Source organism: Pseudophryne corroboree, chromosome 10 (genome assembly GCF_028390025.1).
Source record: "Pseudophryne corroboree isolate aPseCor3 chromosome 10, aPseCor3.hap2, whole genome shotgun sequence".
Lineage (NCBI taxonomy): Eukaryota > Metazoa > Chordata > Amphibia > Anura > Myobatrachidae > Pseudophryne > Pseudophryne corroboree.
In genome coordinates, this window is record NC_086453.1 from 209,675,627 (window position 1) to 209,690,005 (window position 14,379).

General features: G+C 45.4%; 1 protein-coding gene and 1 long non-coding RNA gene across 3 annotated transcripts in view; one reads left to right on the top strand and one right to left on the bottom strand.

The window, feature by feature from the left end:
* CFAP74 (cilia and flagella associated protein 74) overlaps positions 1–14,379 on the bottom strand; it is a 741,155-nt gene that overhangs the window by 113,849 nt on the left and 612,927 nt on the right. The window contains exon 27 of the mRNA XM_063943052.1: positions 10,483–10,626. Within this exon, the coding sequence (XP_063799122.1) occupies positions 10,483–10,626 (144 nt within the window). The remainder of the gene's footprint in view (positions 1–10,482; positions 10,627–14,379) is intronic.
* LOC134966375 (uncharacterized) overlaps positions 1–14,379 on the top strand; it is a 106,869-nt gene that overhangs the window by 54,363 nt on the left and 38,127 nt on the right. The gene's annotated exons all lie outside the window — the stretch shown is intronic.

Genomic DNA, 14,379 nt, shown 5'->3' on the forward strand with positions numbered 1-14,379 from the left:
GAGCTTCAAACATTGGTTGGCTCAATGCCACATTGCTATGCTGCTGTCTTGAAAAATAAAGGATACCCAACAAAATACGGATAGGACAGTGACGACATAAGTACACAGGGATTTTCACCATAAGTGTTGTTTTAACTGCATAACTTCCCTTGTAATGCAGAACTATGACCTTATTGTGTTGAATTCAGCATTCAATTTCCCTTCATTTGTTATATGAATCATTGCAATGTATGAAGTGTAACAGTCTTTATAAGCATTCAAAGTTGAAAAACATTCAAATTTCAAAAAGTGTCTGCAATTTTGGCCACCACCGTAGGTATATACAGTGGCACTGAAAAGGGGGTAGCGGGTACTCTTTATCAGGGCCTATTTGAAGGGCACGGAGGGGGATCGGGTCCAGCTGATCCCCCCTTCCCCGTGGCAGAGAGCCGGACAGGGAAACAGAGAACTGACTGCCGCTGCAGCAGCCTCTCTCCCCAGCCCAGCACACACTGCTCAGTGCTGTGTGCTGAGCTGTGGAGAGAGGCAGCTATGCCGGCGATCAGTCTTCTATCTCACTGTGTGGGGGAGCTAGTGATCGTACCCGCACCCCGCTGGATTGAACACCAGCGCCCCCCTGGACGGAGCATGTGCCTGAATCACAGCCGCAAAAAGTTTTAAAAAAATCAAAGGAGGGGGTATGGCCATACTCCCTTCATTGTACCTGGGTCGGCAGAACTGTCGGCACCCCTGGGTATATATATCTATGAACTAGATCTGTACTAGATACAAATAATCAAGCTCCCAGATGATATGGATATTTCAAAATTAGACAAACCGTAACAAAATGACATTGGGGGTAATTCTGAGTTGATCGCAGCAGGATTTTTGTTAGCAGTTGGGCAAAACCATGGCCCTCATTCCGAGTTGTTCGCTCCTTATTTTTCCTCGCATTGGTGCGATTAGTAGCAAACTGCGCATGCGCAACGTTCGCAGTGCGCCTGCGCCAAGTAAATTTGCTAAAAAGTTTGGTATTTTACTCACGGCTTAACTGAGAAATTTCTTCGTTCTGGTGATTGGAGTGTGATTGACAGGAAGTGGGTGTTTCTGGGCGGAAACTTGCCGTTTTATGGGTGTGTGCGAAAAAACGCAACCGTTTCTGGGAAAAACGTGGGAGTGTCTGAAGAAACGGGGGAGTGTCTGGGCGAACGCTGGGTGTGTTAGTTTCGTTCCTGGTTTGACGTCACAGACTAAACTGATCGCAGTGGCAGAGTAAGTCTCGAGCTACTCAGAAACTGCTAAGAAATTTCTATTCGCAATTCTGCTAATCTTTCGTTTGCAATTCTGCTAAGCTAAGATACACTCCCAGAGGGCGGCGGCTTAGCATGTGCAAAGCTGCTAAAAGCAGCTAGCGAGCGAACAAGTCGGAATGAGGGCCCATGTGCACTGCAGGGGAGGCAGATATAACATGTGCAGAGAGAGTTAGATTTGGGGTGTGTTCAATCTGCAATCTAATTTGCAGTGTAAAAATAAAGCAGCCAGTATTTACCCTGCACAGAAACAAAATAACCCACCCAAATCTAACTCTCTCTGCACATGTTATATCTGCCTCCCCTGCAGTGCACATGGTTTTGCCCAACTTCTAACAAAAATCCTGCTGCGATCAACTCAGAATTACCCCCATTGTTATAAAAAACATAAGCAGGGACTAATGTCAATGACTGAAATGTTCTCTTTAAAGCGGTGTATAATATGTGTGCTCTATATCAATAAATGTTAACAAATATGAAATAAATTAATTTTATTTCAGTAAATGACAAAAATAACTCAGTATGTACCTTAATATAGGTACATTTTAATCTGAACAATCTGCATTGATAAAATTGCTTCTCCCCATCTCATAATTACGAGACCCCTGTTTAATCCAGTGTTAATTTCACATATGCCTCCCAATTAATGTCACATGCACACAGACACAACTAGCATACACCTACACAGGGATATGGGCATTGGCTGCCGCATGCCACTTTTGAAAGATGCAGCCGTTGCCAGGGCAACTAGCTTGTTTACTTTCAGACCAGTGGTGGCAGAGCAACAGTTGGAAGCAGCCATGAAGAAGGCCATATTGAAGAGGTGGTTAATTTCCAGCTGCGCTGACGCGCAAGAGTATAAGATACCCATGGTAAAATGGATGAAAGTATTATTCAGTTCAGAAGAGAAGATCTCCATGAAGAAGGAGAGAAAAAGGAGGAAGCTATCACCTAGTGCAGAAGAGGAAAACAAGGCCGGTCATGGGAGGAAGATAATTTGCATTTCTGACTCCTCTGAGAAGCACCAGATGAATGGCCCAATCAAGGAGGAGAAGAACAGATTGGGGAAGATTTCGGATTCTTCAAAGATGAAAAGGAAGAATATACAAGTGGGCAAGATTTGGATCCCTTCTGACTCCCCTGATGAGGAAAAGCCGAAAAACTGCATCCAGGAAGGAAGGAAGAACAGATGTATGACATTCTCATCCAGCTCAGAGGAGAAGACTGGACATAAGAGGATGAATAAAGAAGTACATCTAGAAGATGCAGAGAGAAGGGGAACCAGCAGTGCAGCATGATCCTGCTCCAGCGACACCATCCAGAGACTGAAATTTTCCCATCAGTTAGGATTGGGCACCTTTGGAAAGTCCTGCTGGCAGCAGATTTGTCTAGCCATCAGATGGTGGCTGTGAAAGTCATAAAGAAGAGACAGCTATTAGTCAGGGGCAAAGAGGAACTAGCATTTGTGGAAAGGAGAGTGTTATAACTGGCACAAGGAAGCGCCTTCCTTATCCATGGCCACTTTGTCCTACAGACAAAAGAGCATTTGCCACTTGGAATGCAGTATGCAAGTGGAGGAAATTTCTATCATATCCTGAAGAGGGAAGGGTGCCTCACTATGCCTAGTGCCAGGTTCTACTTTGCAGAGCTTGTACAGTATGTGGAGTACAATTCCTCCATTCCAAGGGCATAATCCTTCTTGACTTGAAGCCAGAGAACATCCTGATGGCTGGGCCATATTAAGATCAAATGAAAACATTTGATGCCAGCATGCACCTCAGGAGCAATGTACCCATGTGTTTCGGCAAAAGCCAGTTGCTCTCCAGTCTCCAAGTATGTTCTCGAGTGCAAAACCAAAGTCAGTGATCTCAATATGGCCCGTTCCAGCCACAAGAATGTTCTTTGGCTTGAGGTCAAGAAGAATTATGCCTTTGGAATGGAGGAATTGTACTCCACATACATAGTAACATAGTATGATAGGCAACGGCGCCAGCATCGTGAAGCATGGCTCCTGTGTCAGGTCCCTCCAGCTACATCTCTCCAAATTTGCATTTTTATAGTGTTTTTGTAATATCACTAAAGCTATCTTGTATGTTAATTAGCTGAGATGCGATATAATCGCTATGGAAGACTTACCGTTGATAACTCTATTTCTCCTAAGTCCACAGGATAACATTAAGATATGAGGTAGCGACAGCGGATTGGCACCAAATGATCAGAGCTTTCAGCCTCCCAAAATGCAACGGGCCCGTCCCCTATATCCACGCCTCCTGGCTCACGCAGTAGCATCATAGAAAGCCCTTCTCAGGCAAGAAGAACACACATGCCACCCTTCCGTACAAGAAGGAAGAGCATAGTAAGTGAAAGGATCCTCAAATCAGTTGTGTCAGGGTGGGATCCCTGTGGACTTAGCAGAAATAGATTAATCAACGGTAAGTCTACAGTAACGATTATTTCTACTGCAGGGTCCACAGGTTATTCACAGGATAACATTGGGATGTCCCAAAGCAATTTAGTGGGGACGTTCCTGATTGGATAGGAGAATCCTTCACTCGAATTCAGCATCCTGAGAGGCAAAGGTATCAAAGGCATGATGTCTAATTAATGTGTTAATGGAAGACCATGTGGCTGTCTTACATATATGTTCTGCTGAAGAACCACATTGTGCTGCCCATGACGGACCTACCTTACGAGTAGAGTGAGCAGAGACATTAGTCGGAACAGTGAGATCAGCTTGAGAATATGCTTCTGAAATCGTCATTCAAAGCCACCTCGCCAGTGTCTGCTTGTCAGCAGGCCATCCTCTCTTGTGAGAACGAAGAGAGTGTTTGCCTTTCTGATGGCACTGGTACGTTCCACGTAGATCCTTAAAGCACGGACTACGTCCAATGATGCATCTCCCACAGAAATGTCCGGTCCTTGGAACGCCGGGACTACAATTTCTTAATTAAGGTGGAATTTAGGCACCACTTTAGGAAGGTACCCAGAGTTGGCTCTAAGAATAGCTATAACTGGACAAAAAAATCAGAAAAGGAGGGCGACATAACAATGCCCCTAAAATTGAAACTCTTCTAGCTGAAGCATTAACCAGTAGAAAGAGAACTTTAGCTGTCAACCATTTAAAATCCACTCATTTTAGTGGTTCAAATGGGGCAACTTGAAGGGCCTTTAGGACTAAACTTAAGTCCCAAGGCACTGTAGGAGGAACAAAAGGAGATTGAATGTGCAGCATTCCCTGGAAAAAAAGTGCACACGTCCTGTAGGTTAGCAATTTTCTTTTGGAACCATACAGTCAATGCTGACACTTGCACTCTCAAGAAAGCCACACTTAGACCTTTGTCCATTCCTAACTGAAGGAACGCTAGGACTCTGGAAACTCCGAAAGACCTAGGATCAAATTTCACTGCACAATTGAATATAGGCTTGCCATATTCGGTGATAAATGCGAGCTGAGGAAGGTTTCCTTGCTCTGACCATTGTTTGAATTACCTGTTGTGAGAATCCTCTTGCTTTCAGGATGGAAGTCTTAAGAGCCACGCCGTCAAAGACAGTCGATCCAGGTGCTTGTAATAGCAAGGACCCTGAGACAGTAGATCTGGATGTTGAGGGAGTAGGAATGGCGCATCCATTGACAACCTCTGCAGATTATGTACCAATGTCTTCTGGGCCAAGCCGGAGCTATTAGTATCACGTTGCCCATTCCTTGTTTTGCCTTTCGCATCACCCTGGGTAACAGTGCGATTGGTGGAAACACATAGGCCGGACGAAAGTCCCATCTCACTGACAGGGCATCCACAAAGATTGCTTTGGGATCCTTTGTTCTTGACCCATATGTGGGAACTTTGTTGACCTGACGGGACGCCATGAGATCTATCTGCGGTAACCCCCACTTGTCTACCAGAATTTGGAAGACCTCGAGGTGTAAAGCCCATTTGTTTGCATGAATGGCGTGTCGACTGAGAAAATCCACTTCCCAGTTTAGAACTCCCAGAATGAACACTGCAGACAAGGCTCCTTCATTGTATTTTGGCTGCGAGTTCCTCCCTGATGGTTGATGTACGCAACTGCCATTGCATTGTCCGAGCGGAATTGGACTGGTTTCCCTTGAAGGATGTCCTTTGCCTGAATAAGTGCCATATATATGGCCCGAAGATCCAATATATTTATTGGCAGGCAACTCTCTTCCTTGGTCCACTGCCCCTGGAAGCAATCCTAACTGACACCGCTCCCCAGCCCTGAAGGCTGGCATCCATTGTCAGAATTTCCCAATCTGATATCCAAAAGGGTCTCCCTTTGTCCAGATGGGATGTCTGCAGTCACCAGGCTAATGACCTCCTTACTTCCAGAGGAAGGGCCATAGTCTGTATTTTTATTGTCTGATGAAAACCATTCCATTTGGAAAGGATCATATGTTACAGAGGCCTTGAATCGAACTGAGCATACTCCACCATGTTGAATGTCAACACCATCAACCCCATCACACACATTGCTGCTGCGTGAATGGATACCCTTTGACTGTGTAGCTACCTGAATCCTTGACTGAATTTTGGATATTTTGTTCAGAGGTAAAATGACTCTCTGAAGACTCGAATCCAACACAGCGTCAGAGTCATCCGTTGTGACGGAACCAGGAACGACTCTGCCCAATTTATGAGCCAACAGTGTCTCTGCAAACAAGCTATTGTCTGCCGCAGATGACACTGAAAGAATTCCTGAAACTGTGCCAGGATAAATAAGTCATCGAGGTATGGAAAAATCCCTATTCCCTGCTGACGGAGATAAGATGCCATTACCACAATAACTTTGGTGAACACTCTGGGAGCTGTGGCCAGTCCAAATGGTAGGGCCTGAAATGGAAAATGTTGCTGGAGGATAGCAAACCTGAGATAGCGCTGATGGGACAGTGCTATAGGAATATGAAGGTAAGCACCCTGGATATCCAGGGATACCATAAAATCCTCAGGCTCCATGGCCAAAATAATGGAACGTAAAGTCTCCATATGAAACCGAAGCACCCAAATGTACTTGTTCAGCACCTTGAGATTGAGTATGGGCCGGAACGACCCATTTGGCTTCTGGACTAGAAACAAGCTGGAATAAAAACTTTGTCCTCATTGTGCAGGAGGAACTGGAATTATCACTCCTGACTGAAGCAACTTCTGAATTGCCTCTTGCAAAGCCCTGGCCTTTGTTTCCACTGAAGACGGGCTGGTACAAAAAAACCTTTGAGAATGGTGTTTCTTGAAAGCAAACGCATAACCGTGAGATACCACTTCTTGCACCCAGGCATCTGTGGTAGACTACTGCCAGATCTGTGCAAACTGAAGAAGTCAGGCTACTACCCTGGTGTCCCCCAGGTGGAGGCCCACACCATCAGGCTGATGTCTTATCTTCTGATTTGGAAGCTGGCCCTCTGGTAGCCCAATGCTTTTTAGTCTTACCAGACTTGTCAGATTGAGACTGTTTGCTATAACTCTTTCCTTTTGCTTTTCCTTGAGACCCAAAGAGCCGAAAAGCTTGAATTCTAGGCTTGGATTTATGTGTGGAATGAAACTTCACTTTCTTGGAGTCTGCGTCTGAAGAATATCTCCAGTAAAAGGCAAAGATTCCAGAACATTCATGTACATAGCCAAACCGCTCTGTGAGCTGCTACTGCTTAGGCTGATGCCTTAGAGGCAAATGTACCTATATTCAAGGCTGCTGCTTCCATAAAAACAGCTGCCTGTTTGATATGTGCAATATGGGATTTTTGCTCTCTAGATGCCATTTAAAGGTCATCCTCCAATGCATCAGCCCAGGCTGCCACTGCTTTTGCCATCCAAGCTGAAGCCATGGCTGGTCTTATGATTGCCCCAGACAAGGAGAAAATGGATTTAAGAAAATCTATTTTCCTATCCGTGACATAATTTGATGATGTTGAAGGCAGGTAATGTAGATTTTTGCACCAATCGGATGACATGCGCATCTACTTTGGGAGCCACCTCCCTTTTTAAACAGTCCAAAGACGGAAGAGGATAATGGGAATTCCATTTCCTTGGAATTCTAAACATCTTACTGGGTGTAACCCAAGCATCTTGCATAATTTCCGTCAGCTGTTCTGAACCAGGAAACTCAGTCCTAACTATTTTGGGACATTTAAACAAAGGTGCCTTAGATTTTAACCAAGGCTCTGCTGCCTCCTCTAAAGATAGAATGGCTTTCATAGCACTAATTAGCTCAGGAATGTCCACTGAGCTGAGGCCTTCCTCCTCATCTCTGTATGCAAACCCAGAGAGTGATGTGTCCTCATCTGAAACATGTGTAGACTGTAAAGATGTTGTTTCATGTCTATGTGATTTACTTACCACCGGCCTTTCAGCCTGTTTCTGTTGAGAGGCTACCAATTCCTGTACTGGATGTGATAACCCCCAGGTGGAATGTTGCATGTAAGGGTTAATAGGGTAATGTATCCCTGGGATAGGAGCTGGCATTATCCGCTCAGCTATACTGGATAATGTCTGTGCAAAAGTAGCCCATGGGGGTTCAACCTGAACCTGTGCCTGCCTCAGATTATTCAAGAGGCTTTGGTGAAAGCTAAAACTATTTGCACGTAATCCATTTTGAACCAGATCCTGAGAGGTTAACCCAGCTTTGCAAGACAAACATGACATGAGTGTTGGTGCTGCTGTGGAGAGTGTATCCTCCTCACCCTTGCCTCTCTTAGACATGATAAATAAATCACACATCTTTACAGTGTTAACTACACAAATTGTGACTGCAATCACTTTAAAATTTGTTAAAGTGACATACAATCCGATCCCTCCCTGATTTTTGCACCAGCATTGAGGATCGAAATCTATCCCTGGTATATGAGCTAGAACTATCTGCTCAGCTATATGTCTACGCAAAAGCAGCCCATGGTGGTTCGATTTGAACCTGTGCCTGCCTTGGATTAGTCAGGAGGCTTTGATGAAAACTAAAACAATTTGCACATAATCCATTTTGAACCAGATCCTGAGAGGTTAACCCAGCTTTACAGGACAAACATGAAATCAGTGTTGTTGCTGCTGTGGAGTGCATCCTCCTCACCCTTGCCTCTCTTAGACATGATAAACAAACCACACACACCTGTATGGTGTTAACTACACAATTTGTGACTAAAATCATTTTAAAGCTTGTTAAAGTGACATACAATCCGATCCCTCCCTGCCTTGCACCAGCATTGGGGATCGGTATTACACACAGACTCTGACAGAAAATAGTAAGGTCAGCAATCATGCTAGCAATCAGTCACAGGTTATACATTAGTATAATAAGCAATATGAGCACATAATCAACTGCAGATACATTTCAAGTATGTAGAAGAACCATATTACTGCATTACCTTATATAGGAGTTTAAACGTATTCAGTCGCACAGCAAAAGAAAACAGCTATAGTTTACAGACTCATATGCATCAGGCACTTATCCAACTATTCGTACCAAAGGTAGATAGAGACTTAGTGCTATATCGCCCAGCTCAGGAGAGTGGGATACAGGGAGACTTCACCCCACATCCAGGATCGATCAATACGTTAGTGAACACTGAGTGGATCCAGATGCTAAAAGTGTACACAATTGCCCCGTGAACCTACAGTGAACACAGACGCCCAAGTGAACACCGACGCACCAGTCATACAGCTGCCTATGCTGCGACTGGGTGCTTTTCGATACACAGCATCTCAGATGGAAGTGGGAACTCAGTTGATGGCGGGAAACTCGGAGGAAATTGGTCATGAACCAGGGGGGGCGACCAATGGAGCGTCTCACTCCCCACTGCTGACATCAACCCTAAGTATCGCGGCCTCACACACTACCCCTGGAGCCTATGATCCCTGAGGTCTAGCGCTGGTGCGCCCGAGGTGGAAGCCACGTCAGTGACTGTTCGGTAGTCTCCATCCCGAAACAGTGCGGCTGTGTCTCGCGTTTCCCCTACTAAGCGAAACCGATGCCTTACCTTCTCCCCGTGCTCTGGCCACAGCCTGGTAACGTCTTCTGGACTTGCTAGTACATCCTACAGAGACGCCCACGAAACAGCACTGTACACGTGGGTAAGCGCTGTCACGACCCGGCAGGTTGATCTTGCTGTGTAAATGATTGCCACTTTAAAAAAAACTGCAAAACCTTACCAACTCTCCCACTTTCTGAAACTCTCACTCTATTACATTTGGCCCATTGTGTTGTGTGTTCCTTCCAAACAACTCAACTTTGGTTTCATCTGTCCACAGAATATTTTGCCGGTACATTCAGGTGCTCTTTTGCAAACTTCAAACATGCAGCAATATTTTTTTTGGACGGCAGTGGCTTCCTCCGTGGTATCCTCCCATGAACTCCATTCTTGTTCAGTGTTTTACGTATGGTAGATTCGTCAACAGAGATGTTACGATGTGCCAGAGATTTCTGTAAGTCTTTAGCCGACACTCTAGGATTCTTCTTCACCTCATTGAGCATTCTGCGCTGTGCTCTTGCAGTCATCTTTACAGGATGCCCACTCCTAGAGAGAGTAGCAACAGTGCTGAACTTTCTCCATTTATAGACGATTTGTGTTACCGTGGACTGGTTAACATCAATGCTTTTAGAGATACTTTTGTAAGCCTTTCCAGCTTTATGCAAGTCAACAATTCTTAATCGTAGGTCTTCTGAGAGCTCTTTTCTGCGAGGCATGGTTCACATCAGGCAATGCTGCATGAGAATTGCAAACTCAAAACTGGTGTGTGTTTTTTATAGGGCAGGGCAGCTTTAACCAACACCTCCAATCTCGTCTCATTGATTGGACTCCAGGTTGGCTTACTCCTGACTCAAATTAGCTCTTGGAGAAGTCATTAGCTTAGGGGTTCACATACTTTGTCCACCCTGCACTGTGAATGTTTACATGTGTGTTCAATAAAAACATGAGAACATATAATTGTTTGTATGGAATTAGTTTCAGCAGACTGTGTTTGTCTATTGTTGTGACTTAGATAAAGATCAGAATACATTTTATGACCAATTTATGCAGAAATCCAGGAAATTACAAAGGAAGGGTTCACATAATTTTTCTTGCAACTGTATATACTGTATATACAGGTGTCTGTATATTGATTGCCTCTGGTCATAAAAAAAAGAATAAGATGCTGTAAATACAGAGATGTTGTAGATGTTATGGTACACAATTAATAGATATTGTATACATTACCATCTCCTCACTTTCCACCAATGGTGTGACCTGTTTATCCAGAAGTGCTCTTGTTTCAATGGCCCGATGCAATATTCGCATTGTCTCCTCCCTGATCTCCTGATCCAAAAGAGTTGGTTTAAAGGAAACCTGTATCATGCATCGCTGGAAGAGAAGGGATAAGCACTTAACTAAATACAAATACATTCCCTTATATGTGTATATGTTCAATGAAATCACAGGCCTACCCTATTGGGATGGAAAGCAAATCAGTTTACAATTGTGGCAAGTTTGTTCAACCTCATCCAATACCTGTTGTATCATCTACTTTCTCTATTATATTTACATCTATACCTAGTCTGAGTCTGCTCCTGCATTTCCGTGTATTATCACTGCTATTAGAGAAGTGTAGGGCCGCAGCAAGGTGTGTGCGGAAGCGGCACCACACATATGGCTGCAGGCTAGGGGGCGCTATTGGCGGCAATTGTCAATTATCTGTTTTAATTACTTTCAATTGCAGCGTCCACCCTTTTTGAAGCCCAGCATCTCCTGACCGCCGCTGTCTCCTAACCCCATCCCTTCTGTCGCTAATACCTATACAACGTTCATGACCTTAACTTGAGAGCTCCTTGTGCTTTATTACATTTCAAGATGCTAAAATACCTGGGATTCAAACCCGTTGCCTGTGGCATTGCAGTCAGACGATCTATTCAGTGAGCTTCTGCTCTTGCATATAAAGGTAGATAATTCTAAGCTACAGAATTCTAAATATTTGAAGCTTACCTTGTACGCTGAAAAAATAATCAGCATTGCAGCTGAGTAGATTTGTGTAGTGTGTGGCTGCAAGAGATTGGATGTGTGGCTGTACACTACATAGATCTGCTCAACTGCAATGCTGATTCTTTTACAAAGTACCAGTAGCTTCATATACAGTAGTGTTCATAGTTTTTTATTCAGGATCAAATAATTCAATGAGTAGGGTGTTTGATAAGAATTCAACAGGTTACAGGTTTGAATCCTGGGTATGGCAGTATATTAAAATGTGTTATAAAGGGTATTGTAACTGAATAACAACGAGCTTTCAAGTTAAGTGCATGAATGTGGTATAAAGAGGATTGGTGTCGCAGGGCAGGGGGGGCAGGCAACGCTCCGTTTCCAGGGAGGAGACGGAGCGTTGCGGCGCAAATGGGGGCCGGAGTCAGCCGAACGGGGGCGTGTCCAGGGCGTGATCACAGCAGCTACGTGACATCACACGCAGCCGCCGTGATCAGGGAGATGGTGGTGGGTCTCCTGCGGGCGCAGCCAAACGGCGCCAGCAGGAGGCTTCCAGTATTTGTGCTAACAAGCAGAAATTGCGATCACTGCAATTTATGCTTGTTGAAGGGGGGGGGGGGGGGGGGGAGGCTCCGGTATACACATATATATATATATATATATATATATATATATATATATATACTGTTATGCACACCAGTGCCAGCAGGAATGTACTGGTGTCTGAACGGAGAGGGATGCAAAACAAATGAACTCACAGACAGACTGGGGAATATGACATTACATACACAGAAGGTGATAGGGTAACAAAATAAACACAAAGTGAACAGAGAAGCCCAAAGGCTAAGAAACTGGGTGTCTCCCTAGTATTAGCAATGCTCAGATGGAAAGAAGCGAGATGTAGTGATTTAATACGTAGAGAACCCGAAATGCTGTTGCTAAGGGCAACAGCAAAACCCTAAAGGGTTACCAACGGGTGTGGCAGTAAACTCCTTGGTCAGAGATGGAATAATAGACACAAGGAGAGTCTCCACAATCCTAGTCCTCACTTGCAGTGCACTGGTTCAGCTTACTGCCACTAAACTGACACCTGAACACCTTGCACAGTGAGAAAGGATTTTGGCAGGCAAGTCTGAGAATACAGCCGCAAACTTGCTAGGTTCACAGAGTAGCAAAAGAACCCCAGCAGGTTAAACGACTGACTCCAGTCTTACTGCTAGGTCTGGATTGGCAGAGTGTAATACCAAATCCCAAGGCCTATTTGCAGTAAGCAACAAACAAATACAAAGTTTACACAGTACTAGCTAGCTTTCAGGAACTGACTAACCAACAAAGATTTAGCAGCATCTGCCTAACCTGAGAAGAGGGTTTATATAGCAGGTGCTGTCCACGCCCCACTCAGACCTCACAGACTGTGAGCACAAAAACCAGCACCGGATCCCCTGCCGTGCACAGAGCCTGTAACCACTGCACAGCAAAAGACCCGAACCGGAGTATCAGCTACGCTCAGGTTACTCCGCTAGCACTTGTCTCCCGGTTGCCATGACGACGTGGCAGCACAGAGCAGGAGACCCTAACAGTACCCCCCCTCTGACGAGGGGTCAAAGAACCCCTACCACCGGGTTTATCGGGGAACTGCGAGAAGAAAGAGCGTAACAGTCTGGGGGCATGAAGATCACAACTGCGCACCCACGACCGCTCCTCCGGGCCATACCCCTTCCAGTGCACCAAAAATGACAGCCGACCCCGAACCATCTTGGAGTCAAGAATCCTTTCAACAACAAACTCCCTCTGGCCACGTATCAGAAGAGGGGAAGGTCTTCCACTGGAAGAAGGATTACTAATCGCCCGTTTTAAAAGGGAACAATGAAATGTTTTATTGATACCCAAAGAACGGGGTAGATCTAACTGAAATGCCACCGGATTGATAACCCTAGTGATCTTATAAGGACCGATGAACCGGGGGCCTAACTTATGAGATGGCTGTCTCAACTTCAAATTCTTGGTAGACAACCAGACGAAGTCTCCTAATTTGAAGCTGCAGGGTCTTTTCCGCTTATCAAAAACCCTTTTGGTCACTAATGACACAGACACAAGGGCTTTCTTCACTTTCCTCCAAATACCTCTAAGGACCGAAACCACAGAGGAACCACCAGGCGTGGAGTCCAGGGGGTCAAAAGAATTGGCCTTAGGATGATGCCCATACACACAAAGGAAGGGAGAGATCCCTGTAGCAGAGTGAGCCGCGTTGTTATAGGCAAACTCCGCCATGGACAGATGAGCAACCCAGTCAGTCTGACACTTGGAGACATAACACCTGAGGAACTGCTCCAAGGACTGGTTCACCCTTTCAGTCTGCCCATTAGACTGCGGATGGTAGCCTGACGACAAGCTGACAGAAATCTGGAGATCGGAACAAAATGCCCTCCAGAATTTGGCCACAAACTGGGATCCGCGGTCAGAGACCACATCAAGTGGCAACCCGTGGAGGCGCACAACATGCAGCATAAATAATTCAGACAGGCGTCTGGCCGATGGCAGCCCAACCAATGGAACGGAGTGCGCCATCTTCGAAAACCTGTCAACGACAACCCAGATGGCTGTCATCCCCGAGGATTTGGGCAAGTCCACCACAAAATCCATTGAAATGTGGGTCCATGGCTTAGATGGAATAGAGAGTGGATGTAATGGGCCAACAGGAACCCCTCTAGGAGTCTTATTTCGGGCACAGATGTCACATGCCCGAACCCACTGATCCACATCCCTAGCCACCGAGGGCCACCACACCGCCCTAGATAGCAACTCCCGAGTTCTGGCAATACCCGGGTGACCTGCCGACTTCTTGGCATGGAATTCCAGGAACACTCGCTGTCTTAACCTAGGAGGCACAAACAAAAGACCTACCGGAAGGTCTGGAGGAGCCTGCTCCTGTGCTCTAAGGACTAATGACAAGAGGTCCTGGGTAATGCCCACTTTAATACATGATGGGGACACAATGGGCAATGGCTCCTCGGTGGTCTCCTGGATTGGAGCAAAACTCCGCGAGAGTGCATCAGCCTTGATGTTTTTTGACCCAGGGCGATATGTTATCAAAAAATTAAAGCGAGCAAAAAACAAAGCCCATCGTGCCTGCCTGGCATTGAG